Source organism: Rhamphochromis longiceps, linkage group LG22 (genome assembly GCF_057381845.1).
Source record: "Rhamphochromis longiceps isolate RC_006_pf linkage group LG22, R_longiceps_female_GT1.1, whole genome shotgun sequence".
Taxonomy (NCBI): Eukaryota; Metazoa; Chordata; class Actinopteri; order Cichliformes; family Cichlidae; genus Rhamphochromis; species Rhamphochromis longiceps.
In genome coordinates this window covers 13,134,085-13,159,750 of record NC_140577.1, presented here as the reverse complement: position 1 = coordinate 13,159,750, position 25,666 = coordinate 13,134,085, and the positions used below count along the sequence as shown (strand labels likewise).

The following is a 25,666-nucleotide window of genomic DNA, read 5'->3' as shown; positions in this document are numbered from 1 at the left end:
CATCCTCAGTGATTCTCCTTTCCAAATAAATGTATTCAGACCATTACAGTAACTGCGTGTGTCTCTAGTGCTTTGCTCAGAGACGGAGTACTGCTGCCCCCTAGCGCTGAAACGGCGCCAACGTTTCACTGCCGGAGCACAGTAAAGACGCCGATTAAGAACAGTCTGAAACGCTGATTGAATTCTAACAACCACGGCAACACAATGAAACAGAAGGTGAGTCTGTAATAATTTAAACAATTTGAATTTATTCAGTGTTTCCTTCCTTAATCCATTTTTCTTTTGCAAACATTCTGTCAGCAGACGAAGTTTACACGTTAATCTTCGGTTTCTTTTCATGAGAAGCGCTGCTCATTAACTTACAATCAAGCAAGGTTGGGGGAAAAAAATCCAAAGTATTGTGTGCGAGAAAACAAGTTTTCACTATCTGCCAGTCGGTGCCGTTATCAGTCAAGCCACACGCCCCCGTGAAAACAGGGAATTAAACACCCAAATGCACACACATACACTCACGCACACACACAGACAAACATCAGACTATTTGAAATCCAAAACAGCGATGCACAAACAGAAGTGTGGAAACTAGTGATTAGCTGTGCAGCAGAGGTATAATTGGAGCCTCTAATTACAGTATTGCCTCATTGTTCCTCTCTACCTCTAATTTACCACATTTACATCCCAGAAAAACAATCACTTTGGTTGGGATCATAATGGCTGAATGACTAGCATTAGCTGTGGTTAAACACAGATTTAGTTATAGATGCAATAAAAGCTCTTTTGTATTCACATAATGTTCATATCTCTGAAACAAAAGAGAACCATTAAGGACACGAAATGACAGAATAAAAGCTTCTACATGAAAGACGACACTGTGTGAAGCTATGTATACATTAGCATTATAAATGTATGCAGTATAGCCTGGCTACAAGTGCAAGCATCAAAGATATAATTACATATCAGGTGCTGGATAGTCCAGACACTACTTAAGCAGTAACTCTTGCAAAACTGCATGTAACAAAAATGTAAGAAACATAATTACATTGCATATTTGTTGCTATAGAAACATTTTCTTGTAGAAGAAAATTAAATACAAACCAAAGTCGCTGAGATGTCTAACTTTTCGCTCTAGCTTTGTAAATACTTCACAAATTAACCAAATACATTCCCGATTACCAACTTCAGATCAGCCATTATTTAAATTGGAAACTCGCGGCTGGATGGTCACCCGTCTGACCGGAGTCTGATCTGCGTTGCGATTGGCTACCAGCTCTTGAAGCTGTAGGGCCCCTCCACCAATGAAACAGAAAGCGGGGCACACGGGGCCGGTGCAATCCACGTGGCCTTCCCAAAGAGGCCGCAAGGAATGGGCATCGTAGAACGTGACGCGCCCTTTCTCAAAGTCAAGGCACACACCGAGCCGGGGCGGCAGCGGGTAAGTGAGGCCAGCGGGCGATGAATGGCCGTTGCTGTTGGTGTCCCGCTGTTGATGGTGGTAGCTGTGCTGCGGCAGGTAGATTTTACCCATCCCCATAGTCAGAAAGCAGAAGGGCGGCGCAGAATCCAGGGCATCCTCTGCGCCGCTGTCATGGCCGCTGTCTGGGTCGTAGCTGCAGAGAGACAGAGCGAGCTCTTAAGTTCTTTTCTGACCACCGGCTTTCTTTCTTTAAACTAGTTTTTGTGGTGTTGCAGTCACAGCATGTGTGACAAATGTTGGCAGGTGGAGTCAAGTATTTAGAGCCTCCTACTTTTTGCACACCTAAGATTTTGTTTATACTAAATTAAACCTAATCTGTAATCCTATTTGAAGAGTGGATCCTAAATACACATAAATAAGCATTAATATTGTAGTAAATCGTAATTTGCATGATCATCACTGCTGGAGTTAAAATCTATTAGGCTGGATCTGGAGCTGTCATATTTTCTTTGCTCACCGGGGACTGGCCATGTCTTGTGGAAGGTGAAACCACTCCTGCAGTTTGGACTCCAGGCCCACTCCCACCTGTTCCAAAAAGAAAAGAGAAACAACCATTGTGTAATTGATAAAGAACTTATTTTTATAGCAAACCTCATTTAAGTTATCCAATTTTGTCCTTATTTTAATTAAGTGGATGCATTTTAAAGAATGGATTAGCCTTTTTCTTAAAACAATAGGAGTAACCATTGAAGCTCTTTTCTGAACTGAGCAGCTACCCTTGATTAAAAACCTGGAAACTATTCTAATGCTCAACAGACAATATCTTTATTAATATATACGAGGTATCAAAACCCATCATTAAGAATACATGGGAAGCTGTTGTATGTCGCCCTTATTGGGGTAAATAAGGGTGACATATTTGATATGTCAGCCTTTTTGGTATTGGCTGGGGCCTTTCTGGTACTCAGACGTCGTCCCAAGTAAGTTAAGTTAATTGGCAATTCTAATTTGTCCATAGGTGTGAAGGGTTGTCTGCCTCTCAATCTATGGCAGCTGGAATCTGCATTGAGAAAATAAATGATGTAGTTAAAACTCTGGAGTTTATATTACCTTTAAATAGAGCCATGGAGAAAAAGAGAATTACAGTTATTAGGTATATTAGTTTCAGTATAGTTTGGGTTATTTCACAAGCTGGAACCATTTCCTCATTTAGATTCGACAGCATTTCTAATAGATAACAGCAGATGGCGTAAGCATGAATTGAGGCTGCACTTTGGGGAAAGCCTCAGAGGGGATTGGCTGCGACTCCTAGACAAGGCAGATCCCCATCTACTAATGAGAGGTAAATAAATTGGAAAAGGGAGCAAGGGTGAGGCACGGAAATGAGAACAAACTGCGTGTAGTCCGCGTGGTGGGTTTATGTGTTCTCTGGGTTCGTGTCACTATTATAAGTGGATTAGGGCTCATTTTAAAAAGGAAGGCGGCAGACAGTGTGTTTAAATTCACACACATTCACACACACTTTGTCATTTCATTCAAACATTTCATTTTGGTTGAATGAAATGACAGAAGGCTGATTTTACATTGTACCAAATATGATGAAATCACACTTTAACTTCATTAACATATCATTCCCATTGAACCTTCCTCACACCAACTCTGAGGACATTTTAAATTTAGATTTTATGATTTTTTTTAATACCCTTAAAGCCGTACATCTCGGACCTCTGGGTATCACACAGGCCAGTTTGTACTTTGAGATTGTTTGGACAAAGAGGCCATTTGTCTGTTCTAGTGCTCTTCTTCAAACTAAAATAGAAACTGTTAAAAGGTAGTTTGCAGTCACGACACAAAAACATAAACATAAGGAAAATAAAACTTTTGTGTTTTTGAGTTTCACCGACCACATTTGTTTTTATTAGTCTTTCTTAATCTGATGACCTGTGGCCTTAAGCAGTGCTCAAATTTGGTACTTTTTTTAAGAAGATTAAAGCATTTTTAATCTGGAATATTTAGGGTTTTTTTTAAAAAGTCTATACTATACTCTACACACAGTAATGGGAATATTGACCTGGCAGTACGTTTTCATGAAATGCTCAGTTCAATTCAGTTTTATTTAAATGGTGCCAAATCACAAGGACTTAAGGCACTTTATATTATAAGTATAAATCCTGCAATAATATGGAGAAAACAGAAAACCCCAACAATCAGATTAAACCCTATGAGCAAGCACTTTGTCAACAGTGGGGGGGCGGTGGGGGGCTGAGGGGAGGAAGACAGAACAGAGACACTTTGCGGAAAAAAAGGCAAAGATTAATAATAACCAATGATTGTTGAAATGTGTGCACATGAATTCACTTGCCTTCACAAGGTAAGACCCAGGCTCCACTGAGCATGCCCAGTAGTGCCGTCCTTGTGTAATGGCTACATCCCCTACAAGTAGGTCAGAAGTCAGGTGACAGGAAGTTAGGGCGTGGTCGGCAGCCTGCAGCAGAGAGAGACCAGGAACGCTGCGGGCACAACGCTGCTCTTTGCTGACCACCAGGCGGTCGGCGTGGAGACCCCAGCGAGAGTCCAGGTAGAAGTTAAGCACTGAGAGGAGAGAGTGTGACAGAGGACACAGCAGAGGGAGGGGAGAGAAGAAGAGAATGGAGGCAAGAAAGAGGGAAAATTGAGAAAACAAAGGGACAGGTGCATACAGAGATGACACATGGGGGTTTTAGAAGTGACAGGAGGTGACAGACAGATTTACAATCAGAAAACGGCAAAGAGAAAAACAGTGAGGAGAATAAGAAGCAGCTGAGAGGAGAGCCAAGAGGGAGAGGACCACAGAGTAGGCATGCACCTCCTTCCACCAGCACTGGAAGAGAAAAGGACACTGGTCCACACAATGCACTGATGACTCAGGAAGTAAAATACAGAAGCTTTGGCAGCGTTAAGTGCAGTATTTCCACAGGAAGTACAGTGGGAAGATATGCAATAGCAGGAAGGAAACAACAGCCAACAAGGACACGAGGAATTCAACAATCACTCAAATCGATGGTTAAAAAGACCTAGATCTGAATCAGATCCATGTTGTTAAGCCTCAGGTCTTAACAAACCGCAAACCTCATCAGCACTCAGAGAGATCTCGTTACAGGAGCTAAAGTGGGAGGCGGAGGGATGAGTGGGTGTCTAAGCAGGGGTGGAAGAACAGAGGATGTGTGGGATGACCGTAAAGAGAAACAGGGAAAAGACCAAATAATTTAGTGGTATGGGGTACAGAGGTTTGGTGAGAGGATACGTATGAGTGCACTTCTTACGTTCTGTAGGAGGCACGTAGTTTGGCAGCGTGGAAGTAGCACAGTTGAGGATGACAAGTAGAAAGCTGTGAAATGGAAATAATACATGAGAGAAAGATGAGGAAATAAAGAGTAAGAAAGTGAAGATGATTCAAAAGTGAAGAGAGAGAGAGAAGTGGAAATAAGTGAGAAAGGAAAAATTGGAATGACAGAAAAGAAAAGAGAATGGATTTTTAAGCATTTCACCACAGCAAGCATTCCAATGCTTTCATTTTAAATGAAAAAACAAAAAATGGGTGCGATGTGGTGAACGTGTCAAGTGTGTGTGATGCATTTTACACTCAACAGAGGGATAAACCATCCAAATTCATATCTCCTTTCATAGTAATTATAACATATTTGATACTGTCTAAAGACCTTGGGGTCTTGAGGTACAGCAAATGTATTTGGAAGAGTAACAGAGATGCCTGCTGTATTTAGCTACGCTAGTTTAAAAAAAAAAAAAAAACACCTTAGGCACAAAATGCCTGCAACAAAAGACGTTGTGAGCCAAGAACTGTTTACTGGGTGTTTACTCTGGGTATGTTTTCTTACAGTTTTACCTCCAGCATGCACAGTTACTGTGAGCTAAGTTAATGTTGGTGCCAGTTTCTGTGTTTCTGTTACAAGCAACGTGCCTGCATGGCGAGAGAAACAGACAAAATAAATCAGAAAATAAAGTCCAAGTAATAAAGCTTTCACCAAGAAAAGTGGGCTGCGTGTTTACACCGTTTTTCTTGTTTATTTATTTTCTGCAGTTGCTTTTGTTTCAGGTATTAATATTTTCATACTTTTGAGGATTATGGTTTGTACAGTGCACATTGTTAACCCTGCAAGATGTGAATGACACTAAAACACATGCAGTTCATTAAGGTGTGCTAAGAGTCTCCTGACGATTCTTCCATGTTGGGAGCTGGGACTAAAATCAGGTTGGACTGCTCCTTTAAACCAGCTCTGCATAAGAGTCTAACCTAAAGGTGTTCAAGGGAATCTGATCGCAGGTCAGTTAAATTAAACTACTCGTGGAATGTACATAACAAGCAAATTTTTATCACATTATGGCTTTTCAAGTGACTTAAAATGTGACTCTTGTCTAACAAATTTACAGTTTCTGTACAGTGCTGTGATTGTACTGTTGAAGTATTTTCCACCTTCCTGATTTCTTAGTTTCATGCATATTTATCCCAAATGTAATGTTTCAGATCATCAATTGAATTCTAATATTAGAAAAATATTACCAGAGTAAATACAAAATGCTGTTTTTAAATAGTGATTTCATTAATTAAAGTGGAAAAAGTTACCTGGACCTGTATGGAAAAAGTAATTATCTCCCTTGTTAAATCCTTAATTAACTGTGATTAACAACATTTTTTTGGACAGATGAATTTAATTTAACATGTCACACCCAGGCCCGATTGAATCAAGAATCACTTAAAAAGAAGCTGTCTGATAGTGAAGTAAGCTAAAAGATCTGAAAAAGCAACACATTATGCCACAATCTAAAGGAAAAGATGAGAAACAAAATGAGTGACATCTCTCAGTCTTGAAAGGGTTACCAAGGCCATTTCTAAGACTTTGGGCCATCAACAAACCACAGAGTCCTCCTCCACTCTTTAACCAGGGGTGGCCAGCCAAAAAAAAAGCCAAAAAACATACTGATAATCCCAAAGACTTTTGAGAAAATATTCAGTGGACTGATGACTGAGACTAAAGTTGAACCTTTTGGAAGGTTTTGAAGGTTTGCTGCTCATAAAATCCAAGATAAAACTAACATAAAAGCACTCGTGCAACAGTCAAATATGGTTGTGGTAGTGTGACACGCAAAACCCTCCAGTTTGGCAGAATTGAAACAAAAGTCCTCCAGAGCCGGACTGACTGGGAGAATCACTCACTGGCAGGTGTTGCAAAAGCTGGATTGCAGTTCTTGCTGCCATCACAACCAATGACTAGGTTTAGGGGGCAATCATTTGTTCACACATGGCCGTGTAGGCTTGGATAGCTTCCCCCCCTTGCTGAGAATTAAAATCATCATACAAAAACGTGCTTTATGTATTTGCATCATCTTCGTCTAATACTAAAATTAGTTTGATGATCTCAAACATGTAAGTGTGATATATGAAGAAAACTAAGACAGATGGGGCGAATACTTTTACACAACAGTGTTTATACACAGCATGTTTATTATCAGTTAGCTTGGTGAAAGAGAGATACAATCATAAGGTGATAATTCTGACAAAGTCACAGTGCTTACAGAGGCTGCTTGTGCAGAAAATTTAAAAAACTTTATGCAGGAAACCATCTGAACCTTTTTGAAGCAATGCCTGAAAGTCACTGCACTTTAAACTGGGATGCAATTGCTTGGTGTCATAGTCATGATTATTAATTGGGGTAAATGTTGAGTCGTCAGATAAGAGCTCATAAATAAAACATTGACTCCCAAAAATATATATGGTATAAAACTGGTTGTAGTCCAGTTTCAAGGTGTGGTTGCTTTCCCAGGACAATCTGTGACATGCATGTAAACAACCTCACGTCAAACTAGTTTGACATGTTTCTGGTTTGTTTTGTTTTTTCCTCAAACAGCCATGTTGTTTGGGTGTGTTTACACTGTGACAAAGTCGTCCTGTTCAGTTGTTAATAAGGACAACTAAGAAGCTCGGTGTGTGCCCTCACCTGGTGCAGGCGGGGTGTGCAGGTACACCTCCTCACTGTACTCTCCGTAGCCCGCCTTGTTGCAGCCTCTCACCCGCAGCACGTACACGCTGTCCATTTCCAACCTGTCAATCACAGCGCTGCTTCCACTCACTTCGTCCATTCGCTGCCAGCCCCAGCGTGCAGCAGCCAGTCCTCCTCTGATCCCACCTCTGGACGCTCCTCCTGGTACTACACCACGACGGCGATACTCTACAGAAAAGTGCCAGGATGGTGCAGACTCCGGGGGCAGTCGCCAGCACAAGAACAGCTGGTCGTAGGCCAGACTACGCTGGGTATCGATCACTGGAGCCAAGGGCACTATGGCAATAACATAATGATTAGATCAAATTTTTAAGTTATGTTATATATGTAATAATAATAATTCTATAACCCACTCGCATGTAGTTGGTATGAAATTATTTAGACAGTGAATGTTTAATTAGAAAGTTAATAGAAAACTTGCTCTTACGCTATTTCATTCGTATCTTTTTTTTAACCTTCAACTAGAACCCTCCTCACCCTGGATGAAGTTCAACTCTGTCAGGAGTTTAAGTTCTTTGGAGACGTCCAGCTGGAAGTGTCTGAATGATGGATCGGCCGCTAGTGTGAAATGTTGCAGATTCTCAATTGCTTTACTCAGCCTAGTGCAGTGAAAACAGGGAGAGCGGCGTCAGAGGAATCAAAGGCTTTCAGGAGGGACAGTGAGGAAGACTCACAGTTTAAAAGGATGTATGAAAAAGAAAATACATTAATAAATAAAAGATAAGACTGCTTTTAATCTATATTTCTATTATAATAAAAAACATAAGCAGCACATTAGTGACATCCCTTCAGTTTTTATTTCCAGATACTGTGCTGTATGTGGGGCTTTCCATATTTCCTTTCACATATTTACATTTGAACCTAGCCAGGGTGTTCCCTGCCTCCTCTCTGATGGATATTTACTTTTATAATAACAGATGCAACAATAAACTGAACTTTCAAATAATGAGTTAAGGGTATGCACAAATAGTCCCAGTAAATGTAATAAAATAGGCAGCCAGTCATAAGAATGTAGGCTCAAAGGTGCACGGGAGGTAAAACAGCTTGTTACAGAAAGAAAATAACAAAGGGGCTTATTATTATATAAATAAGACTCATGCAAAGCAACTCCAAGAATAAAAATATGGTACTGGAAACTTTGACAATACACACATTTTGTGCTATTCTTTGGATTTACTGACAACACTGCTTATGCTGTTTCTTTATTTGGCAAGATGATCAACATGAATCCTATATTGGAACCAATGAAGTTATGATTCCTATACATTCTAAGGCTGCTTCTTCTACCCTGAAGCCAAACAACACAGAGAAGAATGCAGGAAGAGAAGTCTCTGAAGATTTCCCCTCAAAAAAAGAAAGAAAGCGCTAATCTAAGATCTATTCAAATCAGAGAGTGATTACTTAACGTAAACAAAAAGGAAACCTGTTATGAGTCTGCCGAGAAGCCTGCACAAAACAGGGCTGATCTGTTTCTTTCAGCAGTTCCTGCGTGAACGCCATGAGCCCAGCGTGCTCCAACAAGCCACGTCTCTCCGCCACTTGAGCAGCCAGTGCCTCGCCTCGTTTCTGCCGTGCCCCCTCCAGAGCCTGGGTGAGCGAAGCGTGACGCTCGGCGAGAGCGGCCGTCAAATCCCTGATGCTCTGAGCCAGCTGCTCTCTGGCCGATACACTGTTTACCTGGTGAGGAAAAAGCACAAAGACAAGTTTGGAGAACTAACACCAGGCTTCTGCTGGTACATTCTTAAAAAGGGTCCAAATAACATTATAAAACACTTTGAGAAAAGACACATGTTTGGAGTTATATAGGTTTGTAATGATATGATTAGGGATGCCAGCTATAGTAGGTAACAGGTTTACTGTAAAAGAGTCAAACAGGTTGGATCATGCATGAAACATGCAGCAGTTGTACATAGTATCCAATCCTAAACAGCCAAGCTGAACAAATACTTGCAGTAGCTGCTGACTGATTTTAATCCCATGTTCTGGGAGATTTTGTGGGCCAGAAGTATTAATCACCTCAGTCTGTGTGATGGAACTCTCCAGCTGGGTAATCTGAGCCAAAACTGTGTCCTGGTTGGACAGAATGTAGTTCATCTCCTTTGTAATCTTCTCCTGTCAAATTAACACCGAATACGTGACACAGAAACAACAAATGCACACAGATTATCAGTTTCACACAGCCACACATCTGCATTATCTTGCACACTATGCTTGTCTAACAGTTAAAGCTGCATTACTGTAGCTTTTTAAACAGCACTGCATCATTTTTATCTTTACCTTCATTGCATTTGGTGGTTGCATTTCAAATGTTAGTGAAGTGCAAAACTATTTTAGAGATCTGGACTTAGTCTAAGTGGTGCAACAATTCCTCCATGATAGCTCAGAATCTCATCTCTGCAGTCTTGCGTGAAAGACTTGGAGCAGAGTCGCTACTTCTCCAAATAAAAAGGAGCTAGTTGAGGTTGTTTATCTGACCTTGTCAGATGGCACCTGGGTGAGGTGTTCCAGACAAGTGAAAGAAGATGGAAGGATAGATAGGGACGGGAATCAAGAACCGGTTCTCTAGTCCAATTCCTTGGAATTGTTAGTCTGCCTGCCGATCGATCCTGTTTATCGGTTGCATTTGCACTTGTGCAACAATCAGCTGATTTCGGTTTGTTTGTCAGAGGAAGCAGTGAAGCAGTCTTTGACTACTATAATATATTATTTTAACCTGTGAAATGGAGGGTTTCACACTATTCACATATATGCTGGCTTCACTACTACATTCTTTGTGTGTATTCCTGCCTCTAGTAAACCTTTTACTGTGCGGGACAGAGATAGATGTCAGATTGTGAGTCAAACCTTCAGCGCTTGGTACGCCTGGGCCACTGGGAGGATTTTATGTCCGGTGTGAATGCGGCGCAGTTTGCAGAGGGGGCAGAGCAGCCGCTGACATGACCGACAATAGAACTGCAGCTTCTCCTGGTCGTGTTCTGGACAAGTCAGCACCTGAGCGAGACAGGCAAAATAGATGAGAACAATTTAATCTGAAGCACATTTTACTGATTGGAAGAAAACAGGAATGTAGCACACAAGTGTGAGTATGCTTGGGTAATTTATTGATTTGCCTTTTACTAAGCAGCAAAGAGCCAGTGGAGGGCTCTGAAAAACAAAAGTAAAGTAAATGTAAAGGGGTCTCTGTATTTTCTTCTTGTGTTGTTACAATTTAAGTGGGTCAGAAATCCATATTTTGCACATGGAAAGAAACCATAACTGTTCCATCCATGCAGTCTTACAGTAATGTAGAATTACTGTCCTTTATGCAACTTGAACTGTGCCTCACATGGCAATCACACTTTCTATATAATGCAGTGCAATATAACTACACTCGATTTACCACTTATTTAACAACATATACAATTAATACTTATAAACCCTCAGCAAAGCATGTCTTGTTGAAAAGTGTAACAAAAGACTTCATGTCTGCTGTCACTTATGCTTTATTTTAGCACAAGCAGATGTGGATGAACAGTATGCGTGTGTCAGTGTTTCAGTACCTTTGGTCTGAAGTTGAGTGTAGGCTGGATGTGCTCATGCTGCGCCCGTGGCGTTCCCCATGGGTGATAGAGTTTGAAACACTCATTGCAGAAATTAGACCTGCAGTCAGCACAGCCCTTGGTGGCTTCCAGAGTTTGAGGCGGCTTACAGAATTGGCACATCACAGCCACACTGCCCAGACTCACCGTGTGTCTGTACCTGAGAAAGGTAAGCGAGAAAGAGAAGACAGACTGATTTAGCCTCACGTTATTGAGCTAGTTCCACCTTTTTTTTTTTTTTTTAATGAAGTGGGACCTGGCAACCAAGCAAATAAAGGATTAATGAGTTGAATATTTGGACATGAAATAAATTCTCATTAAAGGAACACAAATGTTTATAACAAAGAGTGAGTCGAGCCCATGGGTGTGCTTGAGACAAATGGTAATGAGCAGGTGATGAATGGAAAGCTGTGGAAACATGCGGTCAGCCAGGGTAGCTACAGCATGTTGCAGTGCACGCTCAGTGCTGGTTCAGCTGCTGAATACTGACAATAAGTTTTGGACCTGTTCCCATACCTTCTGCTTTTCAGGTCTAAGTCCTCTCCTTATTTACATTTGTCCATAAACATCATGAGCACTGAAGGACATCAGCAATCTGTAGGGTTATCTAACTGTTTTTGTCATGAATCTGTACTCAAATAGCATCTTTCTGCTCAAGTTAAACACAGAAAGCACTTTTTACTGCAAGTCTCATTCGCTCAGTCACATACACGATCATTTTTCTAATATTCATTCATCTGAAGGAGCTGGGGTTCGATCCATTGACCTTGAGATGGCCTGCTCGACCACCTGAGCCACAGCTCCCAATCTTCTGTTTGCAGATTGAGTCTATACTTACCTCTCCACTATACGCTCCAAGGTGAGGTTGCGCAGACAGTCAGTAAGGCCTTTCTCTCCCAGCTCAACATCTCTGCCGCAGGGGATACAGGGGAACATCATCACCAAGGGTGGACCTTCCTTACGGCGTCTACCTGGGTACGTCCCATAACCGGGAGACCGTGGCATGGATGGTGAAGGGGGGTGTGGACCTTAAACAAAAAAGTAAAACCAGTTATAAACAAAGAAAATTAAGGAAAATCATGGTTGCCATTTCTTTTAGTTTAGGTTATAAATGGAGAGAGGTACTACAAACCTGAACGCAGCACGCGGTCGATGGGCCGTTGTTCATTTTTAGGTGTGGGCCTGCGTGCCTGACGAGGTGAACGGGTGTTGGGTGTGGAGGCTGGTGAGTTGGGTTCTGGTGGAAGCTCTGGAGGCGGGTATCCATTTGCTACCAAGACCTCGGAGGCACACAAGAGACAGACGCTGTGCAGGCATGGCAGGACCACAGGCTGTTTAACTATTTCCTTACACACGGGGCAATGCAACTCATGCTCCAGGCTCTTCATGTTAGACTGTTGGAAGCAAACAAGCAAAGGATGACTATCTGCACATGGTGCTGTAGAGAAAAACAGGCTGAGTATCCAGACATCCTGAAGATGATTGTGTTTAGGAACGCAGCACACAGACACCTGACTGTGCACAAAAAAAACTTTAACTTGAATAAATGGAACTAAAATTTGCCGGCAGCATAAAAAGCTCTCAAACATGAATGCCAATGGAATTGATTAAAATCTAAAACTATCCAATTATAGCATAAAGATGCAAAATTAAGACTATGACTCAGCCAAATGTCGTTTTATACTTAAGAGCTTTGATTCTTACTTCTATACATACATTTTTACTCAGTACCAGAACAGCATTCAAGTTTTAGACCAGTCCGACTTGCAGATGTACAACTGAGGGGAAACGGCTTCACAGCAGATACCCTGAGAAATACTTAGCAATGTGAAAAAGATGTGTCACACAGGCGACACAGGGTGCCAATCTTGTTAAATATGGATTAAGATGAGGCATTAATTATTCAACCACCCATCTCTTAAATCACAGCCATGCATGTGACCATGAGCCAGTAGCCACATTTCTTTATGACTCAGAAATTCTATAACACACTTGTTTCTAAGAAATTTCGTAAAAATGTGTAGTAATGTGTAATATTAGCACGCAAAATCAGGTTTGATAATGCATTTGTCTTTTTTTATACATTACTGCCAATGCAGCACCTTCGCTTTGTGAAACTACAGCAAACAGACCTGGATGGCGAATCAAAACTCGCACCTCTGGAGCACCTAACGCGTGCTCTGCTCAAGGACATGGATCTGACAGAAAAGAACACTGACTATTGCATAAACCTGTGACTTTACCACTGCAGTCACTCTGATCTGATAAAAGATTAATTCCACTCTCATTACATCCTGGTCTGTGTGAAAAATACACAGATTTTATGTCCAGTGATGTTAAGAATAATAATATATTTTATTTGTTGTCCTTTTCCCAGTCATGAGAACCCCCCCCTCCCCCCCCCCCCCCTTGCTTTGTGGATGCCCTTGACACAGAACCTACTACCAAACTGGTTGCAGGGCATCACAGACATTATGAGTTAACTTCAAAACCAGGACAAAGCAAACAGACTGACAGTGCTGCATAGGGGATTTGGGGATTGTGTCACTGTGATGTGATATGATGCCACCATCAGGGCTATTTAAACACAAAGATCATGCATAGGGTTGCAGAACAATTGGAATATTATGAAGGGAATATAAAAAGGAAAGGTCTACATTCATACAATATAGCCGGATGAAAAAATCTGTGCAGATACTGGCTGATAGCGCACCATCTACCCAATTTGCAGATAGCACCACCTTAGTCAAATTAGAATTACACGGAGAGAACTGGCGGATAGCGACGACCTGCACTGAAGTATGAAACTGGATTAATGCTAATAACCTCCTTCCTCCCTCAGTCCACCTCAGTCATTTTCTCCAATGTCAACTCTGGCCTATCTTTTTCTCATCCTCTAGCAGCTTAGCCTATCGCATTTTCAAGCACCTCCGATTCCTGCAGGCTGAGCGCACAGCTACAAACTGTGGCTCTCTACCTCCATCTCACACGCACAGTCCGCACTGCTGCTGAGGCCGGCGGGGAAAAACAAGCAGCGCATCCTTACCTTCACCTGGAATCTAGGCGCCATGACAGCATTTCCAGGATCAGAGCAGTGTCTGTGTAGTGCAAAGAGGGGAGGGGTTTGAGCGATTACAACGACCTCTCCTAGCGCAGGTACGATGGGCTCTGGAGGAAGCGGGCTATGGCGACGGAAAAGATAACGCACGTGACTGCCTTTGACTGCTGAACGTGCTCTGTGTGCACCTCTAAGACCACTCCACCACGCTCTGTTGGAGCCGTGTCTAAAAATTACCTCTAGGTTTTAACCCTGCAATGCTTGATGCTCCCAGATGCATCGATACACGTTTTTTTTATTTGTCTCAGCAGCAGCCCCGAGTCCTGCATCTCGTCTCCATGGAAACGAGCATCCAGAGTGCCGAAAAAAGAAACGTGTCATTTGGGTCTGCACCCATGCTATTATTTTTTTAATGACATTATAATTGCCACATTTGAATGGAGGTTAAGCTCAAGTCCGATATGTAGGCTACCGACTATAGCTCATTAATGTCGGTAAAGCAAAAATCGAAGAAGATCAATATTTAATTGGCTAAAGATGATAAGAAAAATATGTTTTAGTTTTATTTTATTTCAGTGGACTTTAATTGAGGTTCAGAAACAGATAGCACACGGATTGGGCCCATGTGATAGAGACACTCCGCCGATAATTCGCTTGTCCAGAAATAAATAAATACAAATTCATACTCCACGTTATATTCAGCGTATATCAACTAACAGCACAATGTCACAGATATACACTTACGGTGGCGCGAACCAAGGCTTCCATCGCTGATGTGGCTGTTTTTAAATCCATCTCTGCCATTTTAAGAGCATAGCTTCCCCCTGTTTTCATCATCTGGAAATAGATTGTGGTGTGTCCAGGCCGATGGCCATGTAACACATATTAAGAACGCGAAATATGCCGAAAATATGTCTCGAATATAGAAGCGTTTTGGATATTAATATTATTTTTTTCTATTAGATGTTTAATTTGGACATTTTTACGCGCGTTAATTACCGACTGATAATAAGCACCTTGTGCTGCTTTTAGGCATAAAAACAAAACGCTTTCTGGAAAAAAAAATCTGAATTTGTTCTTAATTTACGAGTACATCCACGCCGAATAGCTACTACTAAAAGATGCCTGTGGCTTTATTCCTCACGCAGGCATCCCTCCCCCTACGTTTCCCATCCTGCACCGGATGCCCTCAGCTGATGCGGAACACAGGGAAAATCGCTGTAAATCCAGGAACCCATTCCTTAATAACTCAAGAACGTAGTGGGGGAAAAAACAGTATTTGTCGGTTTAAAACTGATTTCCGGGATTTAAAATGTTGTAAAGGAGTCGTTGGCCTAGACTCTGTCGAACACATCTCTCGCGGATGATGTCAGTTTGAGCCAGAAAAAAACAATCATATGATAAGATAGAAGCTGCAACCAGCTTTTGGCAAAGGGAGTTTTATATATCTTTTATTGATCAGGGCAAAAACTCTCACTGACTTATAAAAATGTATTTTTCAGGAGCGATCACGCCAAGAGGATAGCAGAAATTGCAACAAATTTAACAGTTCTACAATGATAATATAAATAAAGATATATGCTGACGGCAATGCAGACACAGAGTAGGTAAAACAACACAAAGTCATAAATATACTCGGGAAAGCAGCTACTTTTTGTGTTTTGTATACAAACTCTTTCATAACTCCTGTTGACCAGAGGCTATTTACTAACGTAAGCAAAGATATAGTACATAAAAATAAATTAAAAAGGACAAACATCAGAAATCACTTTTTTTTCAAGTTTTAGGATCCTCAGATCAAGTTTAGTTGTTGAATTTTCTGAGGATACATAAATTTATTTTTATGTACTATATCTTTGCCTCTGGTCAACAGGAGTTATGAAAGAGTTTGTATATAAAACACAAAAAGTAGCTGCTTTCCCAAGTATGACTTTGTGTTGTTTTACCTACTGTCTGCAAAATACAGTATATAATGACCAAAGTCTGGAATCTGTAGGCTAAAATACGCTACTTCAGAAAGGAGCCAGAATGAATCGTCCTACAGCTATGTTACAAACGCCGTTCCTTCGCTTGACCCCAGTTGCCCTCGTCTGCTCCCTTGCAACAATGTTCTTTTATTGAGGTTACATGAAGATACATAAGTTCATTAACATATGACGTATACATACAAACAAAGAGTACCTTGCCTGTGCGTTGTGTAAATGTGTGGGTGTGTGTGTGTGTGGGGGGGGTAGTGATGGGTCGTTCGCGAACGAAATGGCTCTTAGAGCCGGTTCTTTGACGTGAACGACGCGAGCCGGCTCCTTATCGCGAGCCGTCACGTGTTTTGTTTTGTTTTTTTTTTCTTTCTCTCAGCCTCTCTCTCGCACTTTTTTTCCGCTGCACTCTGCAAGCGAGCCTTGTGCTTTACGCTGGGCAGAGGGGGGGAGGGGCGGTAGTTACACTCAGTAGCACAGGAACAGAGCCAGAGAGAGAGAAAGAGAGGCAGGGACAACAACATTAGAAAGGTATAGTAATCATCCACAACTATTTTCGGTTGCAGATGATAAAGGATTCAGAAAGTTTATTCATGCAGGCCCATATGACAGAGAATATGCATGTTCTTTTTGTTTTCATATTATAATTTATATTTAATTGTGTTGTGGTTTGCAGTGTTTTGTGTTGTTTTCACTTTAAATTTGTAAAAGAAAAAAGCTGAAAATTTAAATAGTTAAAACTTGAAATGTGAATAGTTGATTTTTGTATTATGTGATTTATTTATTACATTTTATGTGGAGTGAATAAATAAAAGTATATTTACGGTGGCCCCTAGAGACAAAGCACATACAAACTTCAAATCACGTACGAACTCTGAAGCATGTACAAACTCCAAAACACGTAAAAACTCCAAAACACGTAAAAACTCCAAAACACGTAAAAACACGTACAAACTCCGAAGCACGTAAAAACTCAGAAGCATATAAAAACTCAGAAGCACATAAAAACTCAAAACACGTACAAAAGACAACAGAAGTGCTCCAGGATGCTGGGCGCAGTGTTGAGCCTTTGTTATCTTGTGGCTACACAAGCCAGCAAGTACCAACGACCAGATTTGGTGTGTGGTAGTAACAGGTAAATGAACTTTTTTTTAAATTATTTGAATATATATGAGTGCCTGTGTATAAATACACAAACAATACACACATTCTTTCAATTGTGTAATTTAAGTGATCTAGTAGCTCTGCTTTGGAAGTTCAGTTCATGCTAGAAATGTGTTTTGGAGTTTGTACGTGTTTTGTCTCTAGGGGCCACCGCATATATTTATATATAAACATATATAAATAAAACCACTTTTTTTACGTTAGTAATTCCTTTTGTGCATAATTTTATATTATTGTTAATAATAAATTAATTAAAGCAACAAAACAACCTGAAGAGCCGGTTCGGAGCCGAAAGAGCCGGCTCTTTTTAGTGAGCCGAACCGAAAGAGCCGGATCTGTAAAAAGAGCCGGAAGTCCCATCACTAGTGGGGGGGGGGGGGGGGGGGGGGGGTCAGAATGTGACCCCATAAACGACCTCCCTAAACCTGCTGGTCTGGAAGTCCAGCAGTTCATCTAAACAAAAGGCACTCAGACTAAAACAGATATAGATATGTTTATCCAACCATGAAACAATAAGATCAAGGACCTGATTCTGGACTATTGCGCCAATTTCAGGCTTAGGGTCACTTCTGGGGCAGTTACTTCATGCTGGCACCGCCTCGGGAAAGGTATAATAACAGGCTGTACCATCTCAGTTACGCTCTTTGCCCTTGCAATGAACATGGTGGTAAAGGCTGCTGAGGTGGAGTGCAGAGGGCCGCTAACAAGGTCAGGTGTTCGTCAGCCCCCTATCAGAGCCTATATGGATGACCTCACCATTACAACATCATCAGTCCCAGGATGTAGGCGGAGCTTGCAAGGACTTGAGAAACTCATCTCATGGGCAAGGATGAGTTTTAAACCTTCCAAGTCAAGATCTATGGTACTGAAGAAGGGCAAGCTCTCAGGAACCATTATTCCATCCATAACGGAACAACCAGTCAAGAGCTTGGGGAAACTCTTCGACTCCAGCCTGAAAGACTCTAATGCCATTCAGAAGGCAAATGAGGAGCTGGGAGTGTGGCTCATTAAGGTGGATAAGTCCGGCCTGCCTGGAAGATTTAAAGCCTGGATCTACCAGCATTCCATCCTGCCCCGAATCCTGTGGCCCCTGCTTGTCTATACAGTTCCAATAACTATTGTGGAATAAATGACAATCCAACAATACAAATCTAACAAATGCAATAAGCAAAAACTGGATTGTTCTTCAAAAAGACTGCCATAGCTATTCACATGTCTCAGTGTTTCCTCCACAGGTGGAAAGTTTCCTGACAGGTGTGTTCAATAATGACCTAACCAGCTCTCTGTTGGGTGTGTAGACTACTTCCTTATATTAAAATTCCTGTTTGAACAATGAACATGAGATATGCATGCCTCAGCTGTGTTTGACTCGGCCAATGTGTTTCATTACAAAACTGCCGCTTTACTTCAAGCTGTCGCTAGCAATCAGAAAGTGTTTCTTTTTGTCTTTCGTCAGATCTTTTATTGAACTGTGCAAGTATGCTCATCAACACTAGGCCAGGGGAAGAATTATAACTGCAACAAAGAAAGACCATTATTACCCACACCTGGTCAAAATGGCAAAAAGGAAAATCAACCATACTAAAATAAGTAGGCACACTATAAGTAAACCAGTTCTGAAACTGAAGCTACCAGTCCTGCAACAGAAATAAAGTATAAGAAAGCTATACCTATTTTAGTGATTGCAGTATAAGGTGGCCTCTTGAATTTGCCTGTATGCGAGGGCCTCCAGGATGGAAGCGGTTACATATTTTTTAAAAAATGCAAACAAAGTTGCTAATCAGGAAACAGACAATGGGAGTGTCACGAACACCCTTTTGAACCTCGTGGAGGTGGTTTTCTCTTCGCTCTATTGACTCTGCTGAATCCAGGTAGGAGCAGATTCTTCTGTGACTTTTTTATTGTTTAGATAGAAACTAGACAAATTTTGTTTCTTGTGGTTGAAGATTGATCTGTAATTATGTTAAACTGGCTGGTTTTTGGTTCTACTCTGACTGCATGTATTTTGTTTTAAGGTATTTGCTTCAGTGAAGCTGCTCTTCCGTTTGACATATGTAAAACTTTTAGTTAAGAATCACATTTTTAAAAAGTAAAGAATTATTGTAAGTACAGTCTATCTACATTTCTGTCCCTCTGCCGATGCATGCCAAGTAATATTTTATGATCCATTTTATTTCTTGTCCAGATTCTTGTACAGCACTGCAAACATGTCAGACCCAACAAGACTGGAAATGGCATTGGCTGCAATGTTCAGTGCCTACATGTCCTACCAAGGAGATGACAATAAACTGACCAAAGAACAATTTCTAAAATTAGTGAAGAATGAACTACCCTTACTTTCTCAGGTAAGGGAAAACATTGTACTAATTAACTGCAAATGATCACAATAACTTTGGTGACATCCAGACACTTTTAAAGTGCAATGTAAATGTTTAAGGCATAGTTTAGCATTAAAATCTAGCCCTACAAATCTATTGAGTTTGCAAATGTATCATAACAGCCTGACTAAAAGCATGGACCAAGAGATAATTTTTTTTAAATAACTAATTTAAAAAAAACCAAAGTATTATTAAACTTGGCACTTTTTTTGTTGTGCAAAAAAAGTGCAAAGTTTTTTTTTGCACAACAAAAAAACTTTGCACTTGTTTCACTTTCCAAGTTATTAAATGTTTGTTTCACCTTTGCAGGGAAAAAGTGAAGATGAGCTCTTCCAGTGTGTCGACCACAATGATGATAAACGTGTGGACTTTGAAGAGTTCGCCTCACTGGTTGCTGGTTGCGCCTGTGCAAGCCATGACGCCCTCCAAGAGGTCATGAAAGAACTGGACACAAAATGCTGCCCAAAGTAAAGCACTGCTGATGTGGAAAGAAACCCAATATAGGCCTTCCCTGGATTCACATTAAAACAATAAAGTTTGTCAAAGTCAAAGATTGTGCTTGTTTTTTCTTTAACTTAAGGATGCATAGAAATGTTTGCTAGTTGTCTATTCACACCTCTGAACTAGTTGTTTCATGTTAGGATATACCCTTATTGTCTGCTTTTCTCACTTTACCCTTATCATAGGGTTTGAAATAAACCCTATTATAAGGTTAATGTAAAGGATTACTTTGCAAAAAGGTAATTAGATTACGGTTACTTCCCTGTTCTCTTCCACTCTATACAGCAATAACTGATATAGATGTGCTTCTGCCATAATATGTTTACAAACCCTGCCTGCAAATGCTCACGTTTTCAGAAAAATTGGAGATTAAAAGAAATTAACTGTCTCTTTATCTGAACAAACATTTTAAATGGTCTTCAGTTAATAGGTACGCTTCATCAGACACTAGAAGGCAATAAATTAGTTGCCTTCTAAATTGTTTATTACCATTAGTTGCACAGTAACCAGGTAGTCTCAGTGTGCAGCAAATGGCCTTGAGGTGCTATTATCTTTAAGAAAATAAATCAATAAATGAACAAGGATAAGTCTTCAAAACACAAAGCTTTCTTTATTTGGAAAAGCTTATACAACATTGAAAGTTACAGTAGTAGAATGAGGAAACTTTGATAATGATGACAGACATGGGAATAGATGCTCAAGAGTTCCCTCTGCTGGTGAGGAATATTTCATTGTGGTCTGACATGTTTTCAGTTTGATGGAAACTCAGTTTACAGCCCACATCAATGCTTCCCTGAGTAGCAGAACAGACATATGACTACATTGGTAAAACTGATACAAGAAATCACTACTAAGGGAGTCTGATAATAAGAAGAGAACTGCTTTAACCAAGAAACAAAACTCTGGAAATCTGGACTGACGAGTACTGTACTTGTAGCTCTTTCAGTTAAAATTATGTATTTATGGATAACAGCAAGAAAAATACCGATCATTGATACATAGCGTGATCAAATAGGTTAAAATAACAAAAGTTGAGTGCAGGAAAAATTGCAATGAGGTATTTTGGTGATTTTTATGTTCAATTGTGTCCTTTTTCTCCTTTGTTAGTAAAATGAGACACAAACCTCTAAAAAAAAAAAGAAAAAAAAAGACAGAACGGATCGAGTTGTTATTCAAATACAGCTTTAACACTTGGCTGCAAAGCGTGCCATTTGTAATACCCTGTTTTCACCACAATGTGGCACACTGTATCCACCTAGCTATCTGTCGTCCATCTTTGATATAAAACGCTTTTCAGGATAATAGGAGTAAAGGTTCAGGTTATGATAGGAATATAAATGCAGATAATATGAGACAAAACAGTCCTTGAAGCCACACTGGCTGGATTGCCTCTGTTGTGGATGATAGCTCTAGTTTGCAGAATTGATCTTGTACTCAGCAGAATGCTGCTGATTGGCTCTTCTTTAGGTATCAGTTAGTCTTACAGGTAAATTACAGATTTTCGAAATTACAGTAAATACTTTTTAAAATCCCTTAAACCTAAGGTGTGTTTATTATGAGAGATTAACATAAAAAGGTAGAGCGTGTGTGTGGGAGGTGGGCGGTGGAGAGGGGCGGAGGGTCAGTTAAACCGGTAGCCTAAACTTTAATGAAACTTTATCTTAAATTCCACAAAAACGGCTTTTAGCTCTTCTATCAGCAGCAATAGTAACTTTTTCCTTGTTTTTAAATCAGATGACTGAACTTAAGCTAAAGTCGTACTAATATATTTACTGTCCTATTACAAACCTTTCCAGTGTATTAACTGTTCAGAGAGTCCAGCGTCTGCAGAGCCACAGTGTGAGTCAGTGCGCACAGCCAGGGCGGCGCCTGACTATAAAATCTCTGTTGCTTGTTGCAGACGTCTGAACATTTGCACCTCTTCTGTTGCCACGTCCCAGCAACTGTACGGTAAGAAACTTTCTGCTCTTGTCCTACAGGTGTGGCTTTGCCACGATGTTTTTTTTTAATATAAACTTTAGTTGCTAAAACATACAGATATACAGCTAGGAGGTGTGAGAATAGTGTTTCATACTGTTTAACCTACTTTAATCCGCTCCCAGTCACTGCTTTGTATTTACTGAAGCTCCCTCTGTGAATTTCTAACGGTATCTAACGGATCCGTGTATTTCCTCTGCTGTTAACTAAGTTAGGCTCCAACTTTTAGTTAGTTTATCTTGTTTCTTTCTCTTGTTTTCAATCTTTCACTATAATTACACTTTAATTGTTTTTCCAGTGTTATGATTATTTTTATTAATAAAATATATAATTAACATTTTTACATTAAGCTCTGATTCACATTTAAGACAGTTAACTAGGTCTCCATATAGTAAATATAAGCCTTTGTAAGGGTTTGGTTGGACTGTGGGCATGTACACACATGTGCTTGTTCCTGCAGTGTCCTATCTCATTACTCACATTGAATCCCACCATTTTGGGTCTAACTTTTTTCAGTTCAAGTTGTTCACATTTTCCATTCTCTTGCGCACAAATAACACACCCTCCCTCCTACTTCTCCTTTCTTTTAACTCTTACAGCTACAAAGACAGTAACTCAAATGTTGAGATTTTCTGTATTTTGCACAGTGGTTTACTAAAATTTCAATGACATACCTTTACTGTCTTCCCACGAGCATCACTCATCAGTGAGAAGTAAAACAAAGACCCAAATGTGTCAGTTCCATCAATAATGGATGAGTTTAACAGCATCTCAACCAAAGCAGCTTTCATAAATGCTTTCTATGGACTTGTTTGGAAAATGTCAGCTGAAGTTAAACTGACTTGCTATCAGTTGTCATAGTCAACATTTTCTGAACATTGTTTTTCAGTCTAAACACATTCCAGCAACCATGCCTTCAGAACTGGAAAACTGCATGGAAGGACTCATCAAGGTGTTCCACCGTTACGCCAAGGACGGTTCGCTCACCCGGCAAAACCTCAGACAGCTAATGGAGGCTGAGCTTTCCAGCTTCCTTAAGGTGAGATGAGACCAAAACGTAAATTGTGCAATCACACTGCGCATCATTTACACACTGTAATCCAATACTATGCCACTTCTTGTGCAATCTCACTGTTGCTGATGTATCCTCACACACCCTTTTTTTAAACACAGTGTCAAAAAGATCCTGCTGCTGTAGACAAGATCATGAAAGACTTGGACGCCAACGGTGATGGTCTTGTGAACTTTGAGGAGTTTGTTTCTCTGGTTGTTGGACTGTCTGTTGCATGTGAGCAGTGCTATCAGCTGCAAATGAAAAAGGCTGGAAAGAAGTAGGAAGTACAACAGTGGAAGAGAAGCGACCAAAAAGCATTGCTTTTTGTTTTGTTTTTTGTAAAGTTTTGTTCATTAAAAGTGCTGAATCATTTTAAATCTCTTGTGTCTTGTGTTTCCTAACTATCTAATCTTTAAGTTAGACAGATTTGTCCATAAATCCCCTTCAACTTTTTATACATGTGTTTTTTTTAAGCAAGCACCAGAACCATTTCCATTTGAGAAGCTGGTAAAGCTTAATCCAGACAGCTTTCTCTGTTGGCTTTGTAACTGAGTGAGTACTTTATGTTTCCCCGAGTGTTAAAGGGCAGATGAGCCACTCCCTCCCAGACAAAGTCCCTGCTTTATCACTGCTCTGAGGAATCTGCTGAATGTTGTAGGCATGAACACACCTCTCTCAGTGAGGCATAAACTCTCAGAGGATGTTGCAACTCTATGAATAAAACGGGTGATAACATTGCCTAGTCAGTTTGATTTGTATTTTGCAAGCCCTCAACTGACTCACAAGAACAGCACATCACTGTTCTTGTGCAGATCACAAAAATCCCACCATGTTTCATGTCTGGTGAAAGTTGAATAACACCAGAGAAAGAGGAACAAGATAACCCCTTCACCACCCGTCTCTCATTATTCTTACTGAACAGAACAAATATCTTTTCTCTAAAACGAAGTCTTCCAGGCAGCCCTACCTCTCAGGAATGCTCCAACAATCAAATCTGTTATTGGTAGACTGTGAGCCACTGTTTACTATGATGGCCTGCCGATCCCAGTGAAGTCATCAAAGCTTTTACTGCCTGAGAAAAGCCTGCCTGAAAGGCTAAGCCCAGGAGGAAGAGGTCTTCTTGAGCTCTTGGCAAACACCGCTTTGGGCAGGGCTTAACTACTGGTTTGTCAGTGTTCATGGATACTGGGAAAACACTGAAGTTGCTATGTGACTATGTGATGAGTCTTAAGTGTGTGCGTGTGTGTGTAGCTAAAGTTTGCACCACTTGGTTTACAGAAGCACCACACCCATGTGACCCACAGCTGAGATTCCGAGACTGCTGCTTTTTCAGTGCATTTCCTTGTGTTTAGTGCCTCCTGCAGGCTATATGTTTATCATGTTGCCTAAAAGAAAAGAAAATCATCATTTGTCTAGATGAATTACTCTTTGATCTTACCAGACGCTGATCGGTGACACCACTGTATGTGTCATGTCTAGTTTTCTAACACAGACTTTCTAATATAGTAATAATGAAATTTGTCGCAACATTTTTCTCACTGAAATAATCCTGCATGCTTTTGGTTTTAAAGTTGCTCAAGTCATTCCTGGCGGGGGCGTTCTGTGGTGTGAGTTCGGGGTGTACCAAATATTCACTGTGGCATGCCACGCCCATCTTGGACACACCAAAAAAAAAAAAATCCCCTCTCTGTGGAAACTTGTTAAACAATAACATTAATGTCCAAAACATACCAACCATCCCCAACGTCCAGTCTGCATGCAGATGTTGCCATGGGAAATAACTATTGTGAACCTGATACTGATTCAATTCACAGTTACATTTAGTTGTATGTTTTTTTTATTCCCAGTGTTCAAATGTGAGCATTTGAAACCAATAGACATTTAAATCCCACAGTTTAAAACCTATACTTGGCACTTTATCCAAAACATTAATATCACCTGCTTATTGTTTTGTAGGTCCTACTCAAGCTGCCAACACAGCTCTGTCCCATTGGACCTGCGTGTTTGGGAGAGGAAACTTTGTGTCCTGCTTGATTCATCGAAGCCCAGCCCTGCAGCCCACAGGACACAAAGTATCCACAGCAGGGCTGGGCTTCGATGAATCAAGCTTGTTCAAATTGCAATCTGGGTTTTGGAGTTGTACCCCCTCTTCTGCCTTCAGGGAGTGAAGGCAGAAGAGGGGGTAGAAGGTTATATTGAAAAAGGCAGGGTCAATACATTTCACCTGTCAGTGGTTTTAATGTTGTTGCTGCTGCTATGTAAAAATGGTAAATGGCCTGTATTTGTATAGCGCTTTACTAGTCCCTAAGGACCCCAAAGCGCTTTACACATCCAGTCATCCACACGCACATTCACACACTGGTGATGACAAGCTACATTGTAGCCACAGCCACCCTGGGGCGCACTGACAGAGGCGAGGATGCCGGACACTGGCACCACCGGGCCCTCTGACCACCACCAGTAGGCAACGGGTGAAGTGTCTTGCCCAAGGACACAACGACCAAAACTGT

At 40.8% G+C, this 25,666-nt stretch overlaps 2 protein-coding genes and 1 long non-coding RNA gene across 4 annotated transcripts; 2 read left to right on the top strand and 1 right to left on the bottom strand.

Moving 5' to 3' along the window:
* Positions 1-15,246, bottom strand: LOC146643654 (tripartite motif-containing protein 46-like). Its single transcript, XM_085396596.1, has 12 exons — positions 14,851-15,246; positions 12,181-12,442; positions 11,887-12,076; positions 11,010-11,208; positions 10,315-10,461; positions 9,487-9,582; positions 8,894-9,147; positions 7,948-8,069; positions 7,408-7,746; positions 3,777-4,006; positions 1,932-1,999; positions 1-1,607 (listed from the first exon to the last, which is right to left on the bottom strand). The coding sequence occupies exons 1-12, from the start codon at positions 14,941-14,943 to the stop codon at positions 1,184-1,186; spliced, it is 2,424 nt and encodes an 807-aa protein (XP_085252722.1). The 5' UTR covers positions 14,944-15,246; the 3' UTR covers positions 1-1,183.
* Positions 15,247-19,027: 3,781 nt separating this feature from the next.
* On the top strand, positions 19,028-20,175 carry LOC146643653 (uncharacterized). Of its 2 annotated transcripts, XR_014909382.1 has the most exons (4): positions 19,053-19,117; positions 19,262-19,348; positions 19,432-19,591; positions 19,934-20,175. It is a non-coding gene; the product is annotated as an uncharacterized LOC146643653 (long non-coding RNA). The 2 variants fall into 2 exon arrangements; XR_014909383.1 differs by lacking the exon at positions 19,262-19,348 and having other exon boundaries at positions 19,028-19,117.
* Positions 20,176-21,917: 1,742 nt separating this feature from the next.
* On the top strand, positions 21,918-23,533 carry LOC146643652 (protein S100-A10-like). The gene is made up of 3 exons (XM_085395694.1): positions 21,918-22,075; positions 22,992-23,141; positions 23,276-23,533. Exons 2-3 carry the CDS (start codon positions 23,013-23,015, stop codon positions 23,435-23,437), a joined length of 291 nt encoding a protein of 96 aa, XP_085251820.1. The 5' UTR covers positions 21,918-22,075; positions 22,992-23,012; the 3' UTR covers positions 23,438-23,533.
* Positions 23,534-25,666: the final 2,133 nt, after the last annotated feature.

Excerpts from the sequence above, each read along its gene's own strand:
- LOC146643654 (XM_085396596.1), bottom strand. The coding sequence starts at position 14,943 with ATGATGAAAACAGGGGGAAGCTATGCTCTTAAAATGGCAGAGATGGAT. Across the intron at positions 9,583-10,314 it reads AGGCGTACCAAGCGCTGAAG|GAGAAGATTACAAAGGAGAT; the intron begins GTTTGACTCACA and ends TTAATTTGACAG. Across the intron at positions 9,148-9,486 it reads GTTCCATCACACAGACTGAG|GTAAACAGTGTATCGGCCAG; the intron begins GTGATTAATACT and ends TTTCCTCACCAG.
- LOC146643652 (XM_085395694.1), top strand. The coding sequence starts at position 23,013 with ATGCCTTCAGAACTGGAAAACTGCATGGAAGGACTCATCAAGGTGTTC. Across the intron at positions 23,142-23,275 it reads AGCTTTCCAGCTTCCTTAAG|TGTCAAAAAGATCCTGCTGC; the intron begins GTGAGATGAGAC and ends TTTTAAACACAG.